Source organism: Cyclopterus lumpus, chromosome 8 (genome assembly GCF_009769545.1).
Source record: "Cyclopterus lumpus isolate fCycLum1 chromosome 8, fCycLum1.pri, whole genome shotgun sequence".
NCBI classification, from domain to species: domain Eukaryota; kingdom Metazoa; phylum Chordata; class Actinopteri; order Perciformes; family Cyclopteridae; genus Cyclopterus; species Cyclopterus lumpus.
This window is the reverse complement of record NC_046973.1, coordinates 17,711,921-17,727,887: the sequence shown is the minus strand read 5'-3', so window position 1 is coordinate 17,727,887 and position 15,967 is coordinate 17,711,921. Positions and strand designations below refer to the sequence as shown.

The window sequence follows — 15,967 nt, the reverse complement described above, 5'->3', positions numbered from 1 at the left end:
CTGACTTAATTACCTGAGTTAGATATCTCAAATTAGGACTTTTACAATGTTCTTTCTAAAATCATTCATGGCAGTCACACCTGTCTCATGCTCTTTATTATTTGTACAATGGTAGTTACTTAAATGGGACCGACATTTCAAGAGGACTACAATGCAAACATGATTATTAGTAGGCCTACAGTTTCCAAATACACATGCCACACATTAACACAGGCTACTCTGTAACTGTAGGCCTATAAAGAAATAAAATAAAAAGCTAGTGCTATAAATGAAAACTGCTGCTCCTAATTAGTTGTTTTTACATCAGTCTTTGTTGATGTGAACCTAAAAGCGTATCGTGCCAAAGTTAAAATGTAAATACAATATGTGCATGTCATTCTGGTCATGCAGGACGAAGGACAATGATCTGGTCAAGTGTTCATTCTCCAGGCTGATTGATTCAGCAAGTTGTATGCAGTTATGTGCTGAACTCACACCCCGTTAGCCTGAGGAGTCAACGGGATACCTGAACCACAGTTGTTGGCTTCTTCTGGGATAAAAGTATATTGTCCTTGTTTTTTCCAGCGGTAGCAAAAGATGATGAGGATGAGGATGAGGAGGATGGCCAATACAATCAACACCCACCAAATGGTCATCATTGCCTTTTGTTTAGGCCTATCTGTAAGACAAACAAGAAGAAGAAGAAGAAGAAGAAGAAGAAGAAAAAGCATGAATTTAAAGTCACTTCTCAGTGCCATACATGTCTGTGTTTAATTATGTATGGCTCGATCAGTACTTCACTATATATATTTTCACAAGTGTTCTGCACATAGTCAGTAATGGTACCTTTCACCACCAGTGTGACAGTCCTTCTCGAAACCCCAACTTTATTTGTGGCATCACAGATGTAAACGCCAGCATCGGTGGACGTGGCTCTAGTGACACTGATACTCTTCTGGCGCCCCTTAGTGGCCTCTGTCACATTCACTTCCGAACTGTAGCTCCACTTGATCTCAGGTGGAGGGTGGCCATCAGCGACGCAGTTAAAAGTCACATTCTTCCCCAAGATCACATCCACCTCCGCACTGTAACTTCCGCCGAACACAGGGGCATCTGTGGAGAGATGGGTGACAACTGAGAAGACGAAATGGCATCATCCCGAATCCCCTTATATTCACTGTCGACACTTTTTTGGGGGGGGGCGTTTCCGAAAATATAAAACGTACACAAAACAACAACATGCAGCTCGTGAGTGGCTTGTCCATGTTTGTTGGCGGCCTGAAGTGAATATGTTCCATGGTCACTCTTTGTCCAACGCCGCGGGGCAGCCACCTCTTGTCCTCTCTTAAACCAGGTGACCACAGGCTTGGGAATTCCATCTGCTTCACACTGGAAAGTATCGTCCTCTTTGACCTCAGGGTGGGCAGCACAGGTAAATGAAGGGCCATCTGTGAACATTGTATCAAAGATACTTTTCAGAATGAATGACGAAAAAACAGGAAACGTGAACTTTGTATACGATCAAGCGGGTCTGATTCACTCACATTCGATTGAGATAAGGACAGAGAAGTTGCTCGAGCCAAGGCTATTTGTGATTTTCGCTGTGTACTCTCCCGATTGAGTCCTGGTGAGGGGCTTCGATGCATTGATCAGTTCTTCCTCGTGGTACCACTGAATTGTGGGTGGAGGGTTCCCATCAGCTTCACAGGACAATCTGTCAATGCTGAACTCGTGCTCCACACCAGCGTAACTGACTGGGCAAGATTTGACCAGGGGTTTATCTACAATTAAACATCAGAAATGAATCATTAATATTAGTGGGGTGTGTAAAAAAAAAAGACCATGAATAAATAGATAAGTGGGACAACTCACAGTGCACAACGGCCATGTAAGAAGATGAGGTCACATTAGGGACACGCTCTGATCCATTTAGTCCGAGGCGCAGCTCAGCTTCGCATCTGAAGAGGACTCCGTTGTGATCTCTCGCCGGTGTGACTCTCAAGGTAGAGGACACATTTCCCGGGGTCTTTCTGGTGTCGTTAAACATCTGCGTGTGCACAGTTTCCCCGCCGCGGTACCACGTCAGTTTGAGCTTCTGCACGGGAGCCACGTTGGTGATGTCACATTGCAGCCGGTACTCTGTGCCCTCCACCATCGGCCCTCGATCCGACGCAGAAACCGACACGCTGTCCGGAGTCTCTGCAAATATGTGCAAATACGTAACGATATTCCAGAAAAATTGCAATCACATTGGACGAGAAATATATTTTCCCATATTTACTTTGCTTTTCGAAGAATTCTAAAGAATCATCTCTTACAGACATCGTATCATGTTGAGGTACTTATACTCACTATAAAGAGTGATGTCTAGAATGATGGAACATTGGCCATCGTTCACATCGATGTAGCACAAAGGTTTTGTGTCCCAGTCCTTCACTTTTTCAACTGTCCAGGTGACCACAGCCTCTTTAGACGTCATGCCCCCAGATATAGCCTCCCAGCCGATTTGTAAAAACTCTGTGGCTGATGTGCTGCAGTTAACTGAGGCTGGATCTCCAAATCTCACCGCGATTTTAGCAGGCGTCAATACCAGGGGGCAACCTGCCATTAAAAAAGTATGCATATTCAATCAGAGCTTCATTTCAGTGCACAATAAGGGGATCAACACAGATATTAATGATGCACATTCCACATATTCCATGTGTAAGCTAATGTAAAGGGGAATACTTCTTGATGTTGACGGCTCCGGGGTGGTCATGGCTGCAGGGGCTTCCATTATGTTTGTTTTTTTCGCATGGACATGGATTTGCTTCGTCACGTTTCCCAGATAATTGGTAGCCGTGCAGTCGTAAATTGCGCTGGTTGCTAGCGTGACGTTAAGATCATTGGTGGTCTCCAGTAAATTCACCCCATCACGTGACCAATTAAAGGCAGGAGCAGGATACCCCTCAGCTCCACAGTCCAGAGTGATGTAATCGCCCTCATTCACAGAGACATCTTCTGTTTTGTTCTTGAGCTCAGGCGCATCTGCAGAGGGGAACAAAGGCTTTTTAGTCATTCAAATATTGAGAACAACCTTGACGAAAGGCGTCATACTGTTTTATCTGGAGACAACAGAGTTTACTCACAGTGCACAGAAACGGTGTGCGCGTTTGAAATAACAGGAGGTCGTGATCCACGTTGCCCAAAGTCCAGCCGAGCCTCACATCTAAACCGAGTTCCGTTTTCCCCTCGGCTGAAGTTGGCTGCCAGGGTGAAGGACTCGCTCGCGATTCTTTTGGTGGCGTTTGGTTGTGTGGAATAGTCGGTCTTGATGGTCTCGTTGCCTCTGTACCACCTCACAATCAGGTGTTGAACAGGAGCAACTTCGTCGACGTCGCACTGCAGCTCGTACGGTTTCCCTTCCACCGCAGCTACGTGCTTTGTAGGAAACAGGTTGACTGCCTCTGGATTCTCTATCAAAACCACATTTTAAATAGATTATTGTTTTTGCTCGTTTTTTTTCTTCTCCTTTCCATTAGGTACTTTACATGTTGAATTAGACTTACTGTATAAAGTGATTTCAAGGTCTTTGCTGCATTCATGAGTGCTATTCAGCTTTATTTTGCACTGTGCCGTTACATTCCAGTCTAACAGTGGCAGTGACTGGGACACACTATTAACAAATTCTACTGGAGAGTCTTTGTCTCCAACCTTCCAGTATATCCCATCATAAATATCTTCTTCATTGGTACAGTTGACCATCACTGACTTCCCATATTCTGCCAGAACCTCAGGTGGATCCAGGATGAGCTCAGTGGGGCAGCTACTGTCTGCATCTGTCGATGGACAATTTGGAACGCTTTTATTGGACTTTAAAAGTGGACTTTGCTGCACTCTGGAGGCCAAGGAACTGTAAGAGGCTGAATTCTAGCAAACAATATACAAAATAATTACAGCGCTGCATTCATATACACACGTCATGATGGAGAGATAAGTCGGTCTTAATAAACATTAACAAATAAGTATGATCGAATGATAGTAATGCGTAAAGATTATGATAAAGGTTTATAATTTAAAGCGGTGGGATAGTAAAATAGGCTACTTGTTTGTGGGTTTTAATATACTGTCTGAAAACCATCCCATGCTGCCAGGACTACCTGCTAAATTGTTCGAATACTCTTTATTTCAAAATGGACTCCACCCACCACATCCACAAGTCAACTGTCACAGACATTATAGAGGAAGTTTTTACCACAAACAATATAATCCCTCAGTTACTTCATTCATCAGAGTTCTACTTACATTTAAAGGAGTCACACTTTTAAAATCTGTTTATCTTAATTTATCTTTTTGAAATTCGAAGGCATTTTACATTTTTCTTGACTTTAGATTATCCTTAACAGCACCTCATCAAAAGGATATACATTATTGTATAAAATATAATTGCACAACAAAAAAAAAACTTAAAATAATTACTTCAATTGGTTAAACTTATGGAATTAACAAGTTAGATACTAGAAAGGGAGAAAGTGTAACTAGTACACATGTTTCCCTTTGTTTTACCCGTCACCATCACTGGTAGGGCGTGGAGTTATTGAAACTATAAGCACGCGTGAAGCTGCCACAGTTTTTACACATTGTTTCATAACACATGATATAAAGTGTCACATTTAAGACCCACACACTGCTCCTGCGAAGAGTCAGTATCACTCACCACACAGGGCAGACAGGAGCATGAGGAGACCCAACATCCTGAGAGGCAGCATGCTAGCTGTGAGCATGCGGGAAGGAAGGAGGTGGATGGAAGAAGTGAGGTGTGTTTCAGGATGGTCCAGGAGATGTTCAGCTTCAGTACCTGGAGAAGATGAACCCTGGGAATCCAGAGCCGGCCCTGATGGTGACGACCTGCTGCTGACAGTGGCAAGTGCTCCGGGTGATGAAAAAGAAAGTATACATGGGGAAATGCAACGCCCTGGTGTACAGGAAACTGCCTGCAAAAAAAACTATGTCACCGAAACCACAGTTAAAGGTGTAATGCTCTTCTTCCTCTCTACACTGAGGGATCGTGTGCATCATTCCCTTTTTCATCTTTTCCACTCATCGAGTGAAAAAAAAACATTCAGAAAATAATTGGGCATCATTTTTTTTATTTAAAAGTACATTGAAAATTGGAAAACATCCAATTTCGGCAGGAAATTGCAAAACGGAACACACACGTCAACACAGAACATGATTCACAGTGTACACACACGACGGTGACTGGCCTCTCATCAACACGTAGCGACGGTATTCGTGAAAAAGACACAACGGCTCAGCACTGTACAGGGATAACGCTGCAACATATTCGTTAAGGCCCTCTACATCTGTCTGCATCAGCCAACACACCCACGGTTAGGACTCGCTATGTGGGTTTGATCATCATGGAAACACGTTTGAGAGAGTACGACCCTCCGTGGAACTCTGCCCAGTACACCCCGTCCTGGTAGCGGCTGCGATAGTGTCCACCCCGGTACCACACACCGTTCAGATTGGAGTGGGCACACATGTGGTACCACCAGCCTCCCTTTTGGTAGTGAGCGCAGTTACCTGGGGACACACACACAACAGAGGGACATGCTTATTAACAGAAAAAGGCCAACAGAGAGCTAACAACCAGGACCAGAGGGAGAGCAGACCCGTGTAGCTGTCCTTGTCTCGATCCAGAGTGGTGAAGGCCTTATTGTTGTGCCATGAGAGGGAATCCCCTGCAGTGCCGTGGTACTGTCCTAACCGCAGTCTGTACCAATCGCTCTCCGGTTCGAGGCGGAAGCTGTCATACTCTGCAAACACCTGCCGGCCCTGCCAGTCTTCCAGAGCCACCCGCAGCTTATATTGGGCCTGTTTAGTGAGCCAGTAGAGGTGTTCCAGGCCCAGCCAATACTCTCCGTCTAGGTTCCCAAAGCCTTGCTGTAACACACCAACACACAGGTTAAGTCAGAGGGGTAAGTATTCATCCCGTATTATTCTTTTCCACCTGACTCCAGTGCAGCAGGTTCCACGTTTTCAGTTTTTCGGGGAAATATATCACTTTTTAAATTTATTTAATTTCACAATTCAAACAGTAAAATCACAACAGAGATAAATGAATATCACAGTGCAGGAAGAGATTAAAAAAAAAGCCAACTGGGCTTATTTGAAGCCTCCACCTATATAATATGTTACATTTTTACAACATTATAAACATAAAACTAAAAATGCATAAGAGAGACAACAAAAGAAAAAAGAAAGAAAGAAAGAAATGAAAGAAAAATAATGTCATTATATTGAGTCTGAGTATGCATTTGAATATTAACTGGATGGATTGGAGAAAAGAAAAAATATTCACTAATATTCATTGTCTCCCGAGGATGAATACCAAAGACTTCCGTGATCATGTGACTATTTTGGCTTTTTCGGAAATATCTCAACAACTATCGCATGAATTGCCAAGGATTTGGCAATGACACATTTGTATTTATTTGTATAATATATTTATATTTATTATTATATTGATTTGATTTGATTGTATATATTGTAAACATGCTTCCTGCTGCAACAAAGAAATGTCGCCCTAGGGATGAATAAAGTATACCTAATCTAATCTATATATATCCCCTTCGGGAAGAATTTCAATAACATTGGTGATCCGGAGTTTCAAAATAGCGCCATCATCAGGCCAAAATGTCACACGATACTTTGGTTTATGACCAAAACGAATGACATTCCCATCAGCCTCAGTTGTAACTTCAGTTGTTCCGTGCCGATTCTCAAATATCAGCATGCTGACACGTTAAACTCAGAACCACCTTATACTGCTCCCATGTCCGGAAGAAGTTGACCGACCCATCCTGTCTCCTTTGGATCACCGTCCACCCTCCCTGAGCCCGACTCTGCTCACACCAGGCCTGCAGGAGGCGGTTGGCACTCTGTGGACGGAGCAGGTAGATCCCGCTGGTGGTCTCACCTGATTCCTGCACATGCTGGCAGTCTCGCCACGGCCCTGAGAGAGAGAGAGAGGGGAAGAGCGTACGCAACCAAGTGAGGGAGAAGGAGCCATAACAACACATGCTATGTACAGATACATGCTGTAGTATTATAATAACGTTTAAAAATGCTTTCCTATAAGGCTTTTCAGAGTTTCAGAGGAGTGAATGAATGTGAAGAAATATGACATTAAATATGAACACAGAATAGTCTGAATGTGTGATTGGGTTAAATAGATAGTTCCCGAGATACAGGAGTTTCGGAGAATGTATCTATTAGATGCCTTCGATCGGCAATATCAGGCTATCTTGGCTCAATTGTTGATCTCTATGGGATCAAATAACATAATAATGATCCCATAGGCATCTAGGAATTAGGCAAGTATAAGCTTTGTCTGAGGGGAGGCCCACAGCCTCAGACTTTGGAAACCCCCGCTGTAAGGTATTCATTTATCAATAGCTCCAGTAGGAACCAAAGAGTCAAAACCAAGACATATTGGATCTTATCGACTTGTAAATGTTTTCATAGCGAATCTTTGAAAAGGACTTAATTATATGCCACACTTGTTGTTTTTACACACGCAGGCTTAAACTCAGTGGTGGCAATTGAGGAAATCACAAAGGCTGTCAGGTTGGAGATGATTTCGGAATTCAGTTTGTGTCCCAGATACACAGCAACACCAGCTTATCTTTGAGATGAAGAATCCCCCCCCCCCACCCACCCCCCCACCCCCCCACACACACACACACACACACATAAACACATGTCGAGTGTCTTGTGTCCCAGAGAGACGAGGAACATAATGTATACATGGAGGAAACTCCCACACAGAATGACTAATGGTCATCCCTGACAAGATGAGGCAACGCACAGCCTTTCATCAGACCTTTTAGCAAGAGTTGAGTCACGCACACTTTGTCATCTCAAACATCCCAGTTGTATACAGCATCTGTGTAGTTTAAAGCTCCAACAAATGCTGTAGTTCAAGGGGAGGGGGGGTGGGGGGTCTTCATTATAAAGTCCTCTCTGTTCTGAGAAGAGCTGGTGGCTGGATTTTGACATTGTTTAGGAATTCCCAGAGAGATAGGGCTCCTACCAGCAGGTCACTGACTCCTCCAGCTTCTGCTTATCGGAGCAGCTAAATAACTCTGTCAGGAGATTGATATACGCTTATACACATAGGTTCAAGTCTAACCCAGCACTCCTGCTATAAAGACACACTTTGCATTGATGTACCTGGAGTCTTTGTGACAGGGAAACTAATGAATGGATGATCTGTAGTAGAGTTGGCGGTGGTGGTGGGGAGGGAAACAACAGCTTGTTCCTGCTGTGGTGGAAGAGCACTTTGGTCCCTTTGAACATCATTGGCCGCTTCCCTGGCGTCGGAGCTGTAGTTAGGATGCACATTAGACTGGCTTTTTGGTGGTTCAGTCGTCACCTGTCCAGACTAACACAAAAACAACACACCGCTCTCAGTTCCCGTGTTAAACCCGTCTATATATACATGTGCAACATGCGGACCACAGTTGGTTCCCTACCAGAGAGGCCTGTGTGGAGTCCCTGCACAGGCACCGCTTCTCCAGACGAGCTATAAACTGGTTCTGGGAGCTGATCATCGAGGTGAGGGCTCCATATTTCTTCTCCAGCTCCCTGTAGTTACTGGACACCTGCAGCGCCTGACATGTTGCATCACGGTGATGAGTTCGATAGCGATGGGGATAAGATGCAGATGTTGCAGCGCTCTGCTCACCTGCGTCGTCGCATTTAACAGGATGCTCTCCACCCTTCGCTGCTCCAAAGCCTGGTCCTTCTTCTGAATGACTTCATGTAGCAGCTGGGCATAGAGTTGGGCAATGCGAGAATTCATGGCGTTACTCTCTTTGCGCAGGGCTCTGACCTCCATGACAAGGGACCCGTCCTGCTCCAGATGGCCGTGGAGCTTCTCCAGCTGCTCCTGCTGCCGCCTGAGCTCCGCTCGCAGCGCTGCCACCTCCGACTGGTTGGCAGAAGCCGACTGCGTGTTCAAACACAGCGCGCCTGTCAGTTTTTGTTGCGGGACGATGAAAGTGTAGGAGCAACGGCCTCCTTTGGTATCGGAAGATCGCGATGGACGTTTCTGCGCGTCGTCGCCATGGGCCCCGTCGCTCCGTCCTCCAGCTCCTGGTATGTCCACACAGAGCGTTAAGAAAAGAGTCAGACCTATTGTCAGTGTCTTCTCCATGAATGTGTTAAGCTTCTGAGGATGACCTGGGAGCGGAGGAGAGGACATGGTCAGAGTTACCCCTGCGGTAACAGCACATGAATAACAACTGACACCAAGACGTACACGTTGTGTTCACAGGAAACAGTGGGTTGTGGGTCTCGACTGTGCACCAGATGTTTCCTCGGATACACACATTTCCCCCTTTGCTGGAATTTATTAGCAGGTCAACACGAGAAGGACAACAGTCAACATGGACCAGCTGGAGTCAACACACTTCCATCTCACGGTCAACAGAGGAGCTCGCTCCACATCCAGGCACAACAACCACGGTCAACACCATAAACACATGAATCACAATAGGTCGATATCGGCAGCTGACACAATAATCTCCTCTCGAACTTCCTCACCGATCCCACATTTTGTACAACCATTTCTGGATTATATCATTATTTAATAAGCTAATACGTGCAACTTTACATGCCATAACTAGTAGATGTAGGTCTCCATTGAAGTGGACTATACATTGACTTACCGCAGCAGCTGAGAAGTGTTCAGTGTGTAGATGCAGCTCACAGGTTGCACAGATGTCAAATAAAGGCTATATCTTCTTCTTTTTTTTTTTTTTAAATCACATGTTCAAGGATCAGGAAGGCTTCTTCCAAGTGAAAAGGTCGTCAGTGGTCCTCCGTGAATGTTGATGTTGAATCCACGTTTCGTAAGCATGCTAAGCTGCCACTACTTCTCCGGAGGTTCTGTGTCAGGATCTGTGAAGAGGGAGACAACTAATTACAAAGCATCCGAATGACGCCGCCTCCCAGTACCTGCTGTTTAGCTGGATGTCTCCTCCCTATGCCGTCAACCTACTGTAGCCACAGACTCTATCCCAGGAGGAGCTGAACCGGTGTGCTATTCAAATGCAACTTGTGGTTCTGGTCATTGATGGTTTTTGCGTCCTCGCCTTGTTTTGTCCGACCAACAGTCCAAAACCCATCAAACAGGAGAAAGAAAAGCATCATACTCTCATATTTGAAAAGCTAGAAACTGTATTATTTTTGTTCGTGAACAATGACGCAATGATGTTGTTGAACTAATCAATTAATCGACTCGTCGTTTCAGCTATAGTACAGTATATACGTTCACCTCATCACTGAAATATCTTTGGTTGGATTCATAGAATAGTCATAGGCTCTTCTGACATCCCTAAGTACGGGTTTGATCTAAGCTGTGACGGACAATCTTCTTACTTAATTTGACTAAACCTTTTAAAACAGACAGCTGGGTTGGCTGAGAAATAGACACATAGCAAACAATAGTACATCAGCTACAGATTAATAGGAACTAATATTCTGCTGTGTCCCCTTGCCAACACATAAAACTCCTGCATTGAAGTTTAGTTCAGTAAAAATACAGCAAAAAAGTGCTTTAAGTATTTATTTGGACTCCTTTGAGTGTTTTGTATTAGAAAGGATGTCATAATATTATTGCTGATACAAACGCAGCATTTTAAAGTCACAGCTGATTGAGGGGGTTTTAGTACTTTAATCCATTATTACATATATTATGATCATATGTATGTATCATATCATATGTAATTGTGCTTATAGGTAGGTCAAATTCTAATGTATTCATCAAACTGCAGCAGCGTCAGCTTGATCTTTAATGGAGACTCAGACAAGTTGGCACAAGCTCGCAATTTCTGTTTCAACTTTCATTTATTGGAGTAATACAAGTAAGATATACAGAAAGGCATGCAACGTTTAACCCACAGAGACTGTAGACTAGTTGATGCATTACATGTTGTGTGTTTGGACTGACGGCCACACCCAATCTGTAATATAAGAAGAATCATCAGGTTTTTGGGTGGGGACAGATTTTTGACCTTTAAAAACCTTTAAAAAGCTCTCACAACTGTTTGGTATTTGCATGTGAAGCCGTGGTTACACCATTCTCTGTGGCCAGCAGTGCTGACAGTAAACACGTTGAAATAATATCTTTGATATTGCAGCAGTTGTCCTCCTGTAATATCTGCTACTGACACAACTGCAGACCTGTCACAGAGCCTTCAATGATGGGGTGGAAGTGTGACACCTTGAAATTATATTCTTCTTTGTGGTTTCACAGCAGCTGCTGGTGTTGCTTGCCGCCAGCTCAGTTAATTGCACCTTGCATTTTAAACTGCTCCTGTTCTATGAAATAATACAAATGTTTTAGTTTTGTGTTACAGTTGTCTTTCGGCTCTCTGTTGCCATCTTTATCATCTTTATTCAAGAATGAAGAAACAGACTTTTCCCTCTTAATTAACGGGACAACAACAACAATTCAAACTGCCACACTTTATTAGAGGTTAATGTTTATCTTGTAGAATAATGTTTTTGTGTTGTCATATTGCAGCAATTTATAATATAATTATGATATTGGTCCTGATTTATTAGTTATATATGTCCAAAAACTATAGTCCTACATATATAAATATAGCCTCCTCAGTATTAGCCTTTTGTGTATTATTGTTTTCTTTCTCTGCTTGTTTATTTCCATGTCCATCTCCTCGTTTATTTAGTTCGCTATTCATGTCTCTTTTTTGATCTCTTCTTTGTATGATGTAATATTATAATAATCTGTACACAGGTCTGTTCAGCTTTGTTTCGAGGAGTGAAAGCTGGGGTGCAGCTCCTTAACAATTGGCTCGCACACTGTAACAAGTGTGTGTATGACGTTTTAAACCACACGTGACTTTTTAACTGCAGTGATTGTACCTGCGTCCTTGTATTGTATTTTATATATTGTTGTTGTATTTGTGTTTTTGTAGTAATGTGACGATGTTCACTGACTGTCGCAAAGTTTGACCTGAGGCGTGGACTTGGAGACGAAGGTGTCTGAGTTCATCTAGCGGTCACAATGCAACAATGCAGGTAACTGCAACGTTAAAACTTTCCGTAAAATATATTTCACAATAAAGTAAACACACTGAAGCAATCACAAAAACAGAATAGATCGTCACATTGATAATATTTGTTTGTTTGGTGCTGATCAACTGGACTCTGTCGAAATAAGGATCGGAAGATCTTTGGATGGATGTTGGATTATAGATGGATCAACAATTCTAAACAAAAGCGTTGGAACAAATGAATCGGTTCACAAAATTATAAACAGATCCACTCTATTCAAGCTTTTTTTTGTACATCCTAAAATCAGCTGTCAGTCACAAAAATCAGCTGGCAATCACGTTCTTAAACTAGGCGTAATAAGACCATCTTTTGTTTTGAAAATAAAAACCGGAAGTCACACGGGTTGTGTCGGACTTGACGGCGCTTTAGGTCATGACAAGAAATGCTACTCTTTGTTAAGTAAAGCGGTGAGAGATCTGGCCCCGAAACCAGGCCGATTTAATCCGATGGTCGTCGCCACCACGCCGGCTGACATCGTGAAGTGTGGCCGCTGGCTCGCACCGCGACTTATTTCGCTAGCGCTGTTAGCTTAACAACAACAGCCGCGGTTCGGGGAGGATGTCGCTTCACGGCAAAAGGAAAGAAATCTACAAATACGAGGCGCCATGGACGGTGTACGCGATGAGCTGGAGCGTCCGCCCGGACAAACGCTTCCGCCTGGCGCTCGGGAGCTTCGTGGAGGAGTACAACAACAAGGTGCGTAGCTACGGCCATCCGTCAGCTTAACGTCAGCGGGCTAACGCGGAAAGCTAGGAGGGAGGGAGGGAGGGAGGGGGTCGGGTCGGGTCGGGTCGCTGCGCAGCAGCACGGCATGCAATCACAACCTTTGTGTTGTTGTTGTTGTTGTTGTTGTTGTTGTTGTTGTTGTTGTTCTTCCACAGCAACATACGGGGACGTGTGTGTGTGTGTGTGTGTGTGTCTGCCATAGCTCCATCCCGCAGTAACGCACAGTGTGCGCGGCGGGTGCTCCGTGTGTGCGTAACCCTCGCTGTCATGTCAGCAGTCGTTCAGCCGCTCCCGTGTGTTCGCGTCCTGCTCAGGTCCAGCTGGTGGGTCTGGAAGAGGAGAGCTCGGAGTTCTTGTGCAGGAACACGTTCGACCACCCTTACCCCACGACCAAGATCATGTGGATCCCGGACACCAAGGGGGTGTACCCGGACCTGCTGGCCACCAGCGGGGACTACCTGCGCATTTGGAGGGTAGAGTGGATCTATTGTTTACGTATGCTAATCAAGTTCCATGGAAAAAGTCCAAATGAACAAAAACTCCATACTTGTATATATTTATTTTAAGTATAAGCCCATATAACATCGAACATACATCAGTGAACCACTTTCATAACTGTCTTAGCAATGTGGACTATAATAGTTTATGACTTCACTTCCAAAAGATGTCTGTATCTGTCAATTGTGAATCCTCCTCAGCTGTCTTTATGGGGTGGTGGTGGCATCCGTTTGTGAATGGCTCACAGCGACATGGACCAAGCGGTTGTTTTGAGAAGTGTCCTCACTGCCAAATTCTTTTGGATTTGTCGCGCAGGTCGGCGAAACAGAAACGCGCCTCGAATGTTTGCTGAACAACAACAAGAACTCTGACTTCTGTGCTCCCCTCACGTCCTTTGACTGGAACGAAGTCGATCCCAATCTGCTGGGTAAGGAATCCACGCTACGGTGTGTATATGGCGGGATATCGAATTGGTCTTTGTGGCTCTTTCATTTGGAAAAGTGAAGATGTCGGTCCGTCCTGCAGGTACTTCGAGCATTGACACCACCTGCACCATCTGGGGGTTGGAGACCGGCCAGGTGTTGGGACGTGTCAATCTGGTGTCTGGGCATGTGAAGACCCAGCTGATTGCTCATGACAAAGAGGTGTGTGTGTGTGTGGGTGTCTGTGCGGTAAAATGAAGCCCGGTGTGTACACGGCCTCGAATAATATTTCAATCAATGTCCTCTTGTGTCTGTGCAGGTGTATGACATCGCGTTCAGCCGAGCAGGAGGCGGCAGAGACATGTTTGCCTCTGTGGGGGCCGATGGGTCCGTCCGCATGTTTGACCTCCGGCACCTGGAGCACAGTACCATCATCTATGAAGACCCCCAGCACCACCCGCTGCTCCGCCTTTGCTGGAACAAGCAGGACCCCAACTACTTGGCTACAATGGCCATGGACGGCATGGAGGTCAGTCTGCTGTAGATTCTCTCAGCCTGTCGGTAGCCATGTTTCTCTCCAACGGTTCTGCGTTGAAATTGAAACACATTGATTAGCCAAAGAAGCTTTTTCTTTTATTGTTTTTGTTTTTTTCTTCTTTTCTGTCTGGCATGAAATATTAGTTTCTTGACGCTTAACCAATGTTTGACATCGCTACTCTATTTGATAGGTGGTCATCCTGGATGTGCGTGTGCCTTGCACCCCAGTGGCTCGGCTGAACAACCATCGCGCTTGTGTCAACGGCATCGCCTGGGCCCCCCACTCGTCATGTCACATCTGCACTGCAGGTAAAGGCCCCTGTGGATTGTGGGATATAATAAGGGGGAAAAGACCACGTTAAACTCATCATTCACCTCTGCCTTTTTTTGATTGACAACCAAAACGTTGCATTTCTTCGAAGATAAAGGACCTTAAGGCCTAACTTTATCTGTAATCGGCTGCATTCAGCCTGAAATAACTCTTTTAATGTCCTCTTTGCGTGTCTTGTTTCCTTAGCCGACGACCACCAGGCTCTGATCTGGGACATCCAGCAGATGCCACGAGCCATTGAGGATCCCATCCTGGCCTACACTTCTGAAGGGGAGATCAACAACGTGCAGTGGGCGTCCACGCAGCCGGACTGGATCGCCATCTGCTACAACAACTGCTTGGAGATCCTGCGTGTCTAAAACCACGAACACCTGTGTGAAGAAGAGAAACTCCTTCTTGTTTCAGATTTCGGACTTGGTTTTTTATTAGTCTTCTTCCCACTGCTTTCAAGACAAGGATGAGGTTGCGAGTGAACTTTCTGAGCGTGTTTGGAGTGTCGCACACCAACCCCACGATAACCCAGTTTACATTCTGTCCCATGTCTCTACTCGGTTGTCCTTCTATTAAACGTATGAAGCTCTTATTTATTTTGCTCACACGGCAGGGTTCAGAAGCTTTGAAAATCCGAGCGGCTGTGTATGAAAATCCGATTTATTTTTATACCTCTTGGTGTCATTTCAGCCAGTTGTGAGACTAGGGTTTAGATGTCGGGTGCCTCATCTTTTTGAGTTGTAAAGGTTGAAACAAACTGCTGAAGATGACCTCTCTGGGAATATGTGGGAGCCTTCTTGTGGACTCATACCATGTTATTGATGATTTCAAAGGTCAGTCTACGATGGTCCCTGTAAGAGTTTTTTCAAACGGGTGTTTGTCCAGTTTTATAAATTGTCAGATAACCTGAGAGGGATTTGTATTCTGTCCTCATATGATGCGTTTTAGTTTGGCTGGTGACGCTGTGAGGCCTCCACGTCCAGCATCACTCGGAACCTCCCGGAGCAGTGTCGCCCCCGCCCCCCCCTTATGAACTCCCCACTTATTCTCTTCTTTATTTGTTTTGTGCTTTTGAAAGCTGCATTTTCTTTTGTGTTTTTAGAGTTGTGAAGATGGGAGGAGCGTGAAACAACTTCCTGGCTGAGTCTGCCTCTCTTGTTGTTGTTTCCCAGTAATTAAAGGCTCATGTCCTTGTAGCATGCCATTACAAGGCAACAATGTACATACATATAAATATATCAACTAGAGATGTTGGTAAGACAAGTGTTCATGTTGTAGCTTTTTCATGAAGTTTATTATTGAATTTGCTCTAATAAATTGTATTCCTCCGTGTCCCAGGAACAATCATGAT

The 15,967-nt window shown here is 44.6% G+C and overlaps 3 protein-coding genes and 1 long non-coding RNA gene across 7 annotated transcripts; 2 read left to right on the top strand and 2 right to left on the bottom strand.

Annotated features, from left to right (window-relative positions):
* Positions 1-79: 79 nt before the first annotated feature.
* On the bottom strand, positions 80-5,048 carry icam5 (intercellular adhesion molecule 5). Its single transcript, XM_034539859.1, has 10 exons — positions 4,676-5,048; positions 3,528-3,797; positions 3,108-3,434; positions 2,707-3,006; positions 2,332-2,580; positions 1,852-2,178; positions 1,524-1,760; positions 1,206-1,427; positions 826-1,092; positions 80-658 (listed from the first exon to the last, which is right to left on the bottom strand). Exons 1-10 carry the CDS (start codon positions 4,740-4,742, stop codon positions 471-473), a joined length of 2,454 nt encoding a protein of 817 aa, XP_034395750.1. The 5' UTR covers positions 4,743-5,048; the 3' UTR covers positions 80-470.
* Positions 5,049-5,336: 288 nt separating this feature from the next.
* On the bottom strand, positions 5,337-10,011 carry angptl6 (angiopoietin-like 6). Of its 3 annotated transcripts, XM_034539866.1 has the most exons (8): positions 9,826-9,842; positions 9,699-9,765; positions 8,714-9,210; positions 8,502-8,639; positions 8,200-8,410; positions 6,786-6,979; positions 5,637-5,907; positions 5,337-5,547 (listed from the first exon to the last, which is right to left on the bottom strand). In XM_034539866.1, exons 3-8 carry the CDS (start codon positions 9,182-9,184, stop codon positions 5,363-5,365), a joined length of 1,470 nt encoding a protein of 489 aa, XP_034395757.1. In that variant the 5' UTR covers positions 9,185-9,210; positions 9,699-9,765; positions 9,826-9,842; the 3' UTR covers positions 5,337-5,362. The 3 variants fall into 3 exon arrangements, with proteins under 3 accessions (XP_034395757.1, XP_034395756.1, XP_034395755.1); XM_034539865.1 differs by having other exon boundaries at positions 9,699-10,011; XM_034539864.1 differs by lacking the exons at positions 9,699-9,765; positions 9,826-9,842 and having other exon boundaries at positions 8,714-9,429.
* On the top strand, positions 5,831-11,677 carry LOC117735325. Of its 2 annotated transcripts, none has more exons than XR_004609877.1 (3): positions 5,831-5,942; positions 8,852-9,126; positions 9,305-11,677. It is a non-coding gene; the product is annotated as an uncharacterized LOC117735325 (long non-coding RNA). The 2 variants fall into 2 exon arrangements; XR_004609876.1 differs by lacking the exon at positions 5,831-5,942 and adding an exon at positions 7,892-8,583.
* A 747-nt stretch (positions 11,678-12,424) lies between these two features.
* Positions 12,425-15,960, top strand: dcaf7 (ddb1 and cul4 associated factor 7). Its single transcript, XM_034539868.1, has 7 exons — positions 12,425-12,807; positions 13,152-13,310; positions 13,651-13,762; positions 13,861-13,979; positions 14,077-14,286; positions 14,486-14,603; positions 14,812-15,960. The coding sequence occupies exons 1-7, from the start codon at positions 12,670-12,672 to the stop codon at positions 14,982-14,984; spliced, it is 1,029 nt and encodes a 342-aa protein (XP_034395759.1). The 5' UTR covers positions 12,425-12,669; the 3' UTR covers positions 14,985-15,960.
* The last annotated feature ends 7 nt before the right edge of the window (positions 15,961-15,967 follow it).

What these genes read in the sequence shown, in the direction of transcription:
- dcaf7 (XM_034539868.1), top strand. Translation starts at nt 12,670, where the DNA reads ATGTCGCTTCACGGCAAAAGGAAAGAAATCTACAAATACGAGGCGCCA. An exon ending in TGGAGGAGTACAACAACAAG is followed by an intron (nt 12,808 to 13,151) that starts GTGCGTAGCTAC and finishes CGTCCTGCTCAG; the next exon opens with GTCCAGCTGGTGGGTCTGGA. An exon ending in TGGCCATGGACGGCATGGAG is followed by an intron (nt 14,287 to 14,485) that starts GTCAGTCTGCTG and finishes TCTATTTGATAG; the next exon opens with GTGGTCATCCTGGATGTGCG.
- icam5 (XM_034539859.1), bottom strand. Translation starts at nt 4,742, where the DNA reads ATGCTCACAGCTAGCATGCTGCCTCTCAGGATGTTGGGTCTCCTCATG. An exon ending in GCTCCTGTCTGCCCTGTGTG is followed by an intron (nt 3,798 to 4,675) that starts GTGAGTGATACT and finishes GTCCATCGACAG; the next exon opens with ATGCAGACAGTAGCTGCCCC. An exon ending in TTACATGGCCGTTGTGCACT is followed by an intron (nt 1,761 to 1,851) that starts GTGAGTTGTCCC and finishes GTTTAATTGTAG; the next exon opens with ATAAACCCCTGGTCAAATCT.
- angptl6 (XM_034539864.1), bottom strand. Translation starts at nt 9,232, where the DNA reads ATGTCCTCTCCTCCGCTCCCAGGTCATCCTCAGAAGCTTAACACATTC. An exon ending in TGTTAAATGCGACGACGCAG is followed by an intron (nt 8,640 to 8,713) that starts GTGAGCAGAGCG and finishes GCAACATGTCAG; the next exon opens with GCGCTGCAGGTGTCCAGTAA. An exon ending in GGACATGGGAGCAGTATAAG is followed by an intron (nt 5,908 to 6,785) that starts GTGGTTCTGAGT and finishes GGTGTGTTACAG; the next exon opens with CAAGGCTTTGGGAACCTAGA.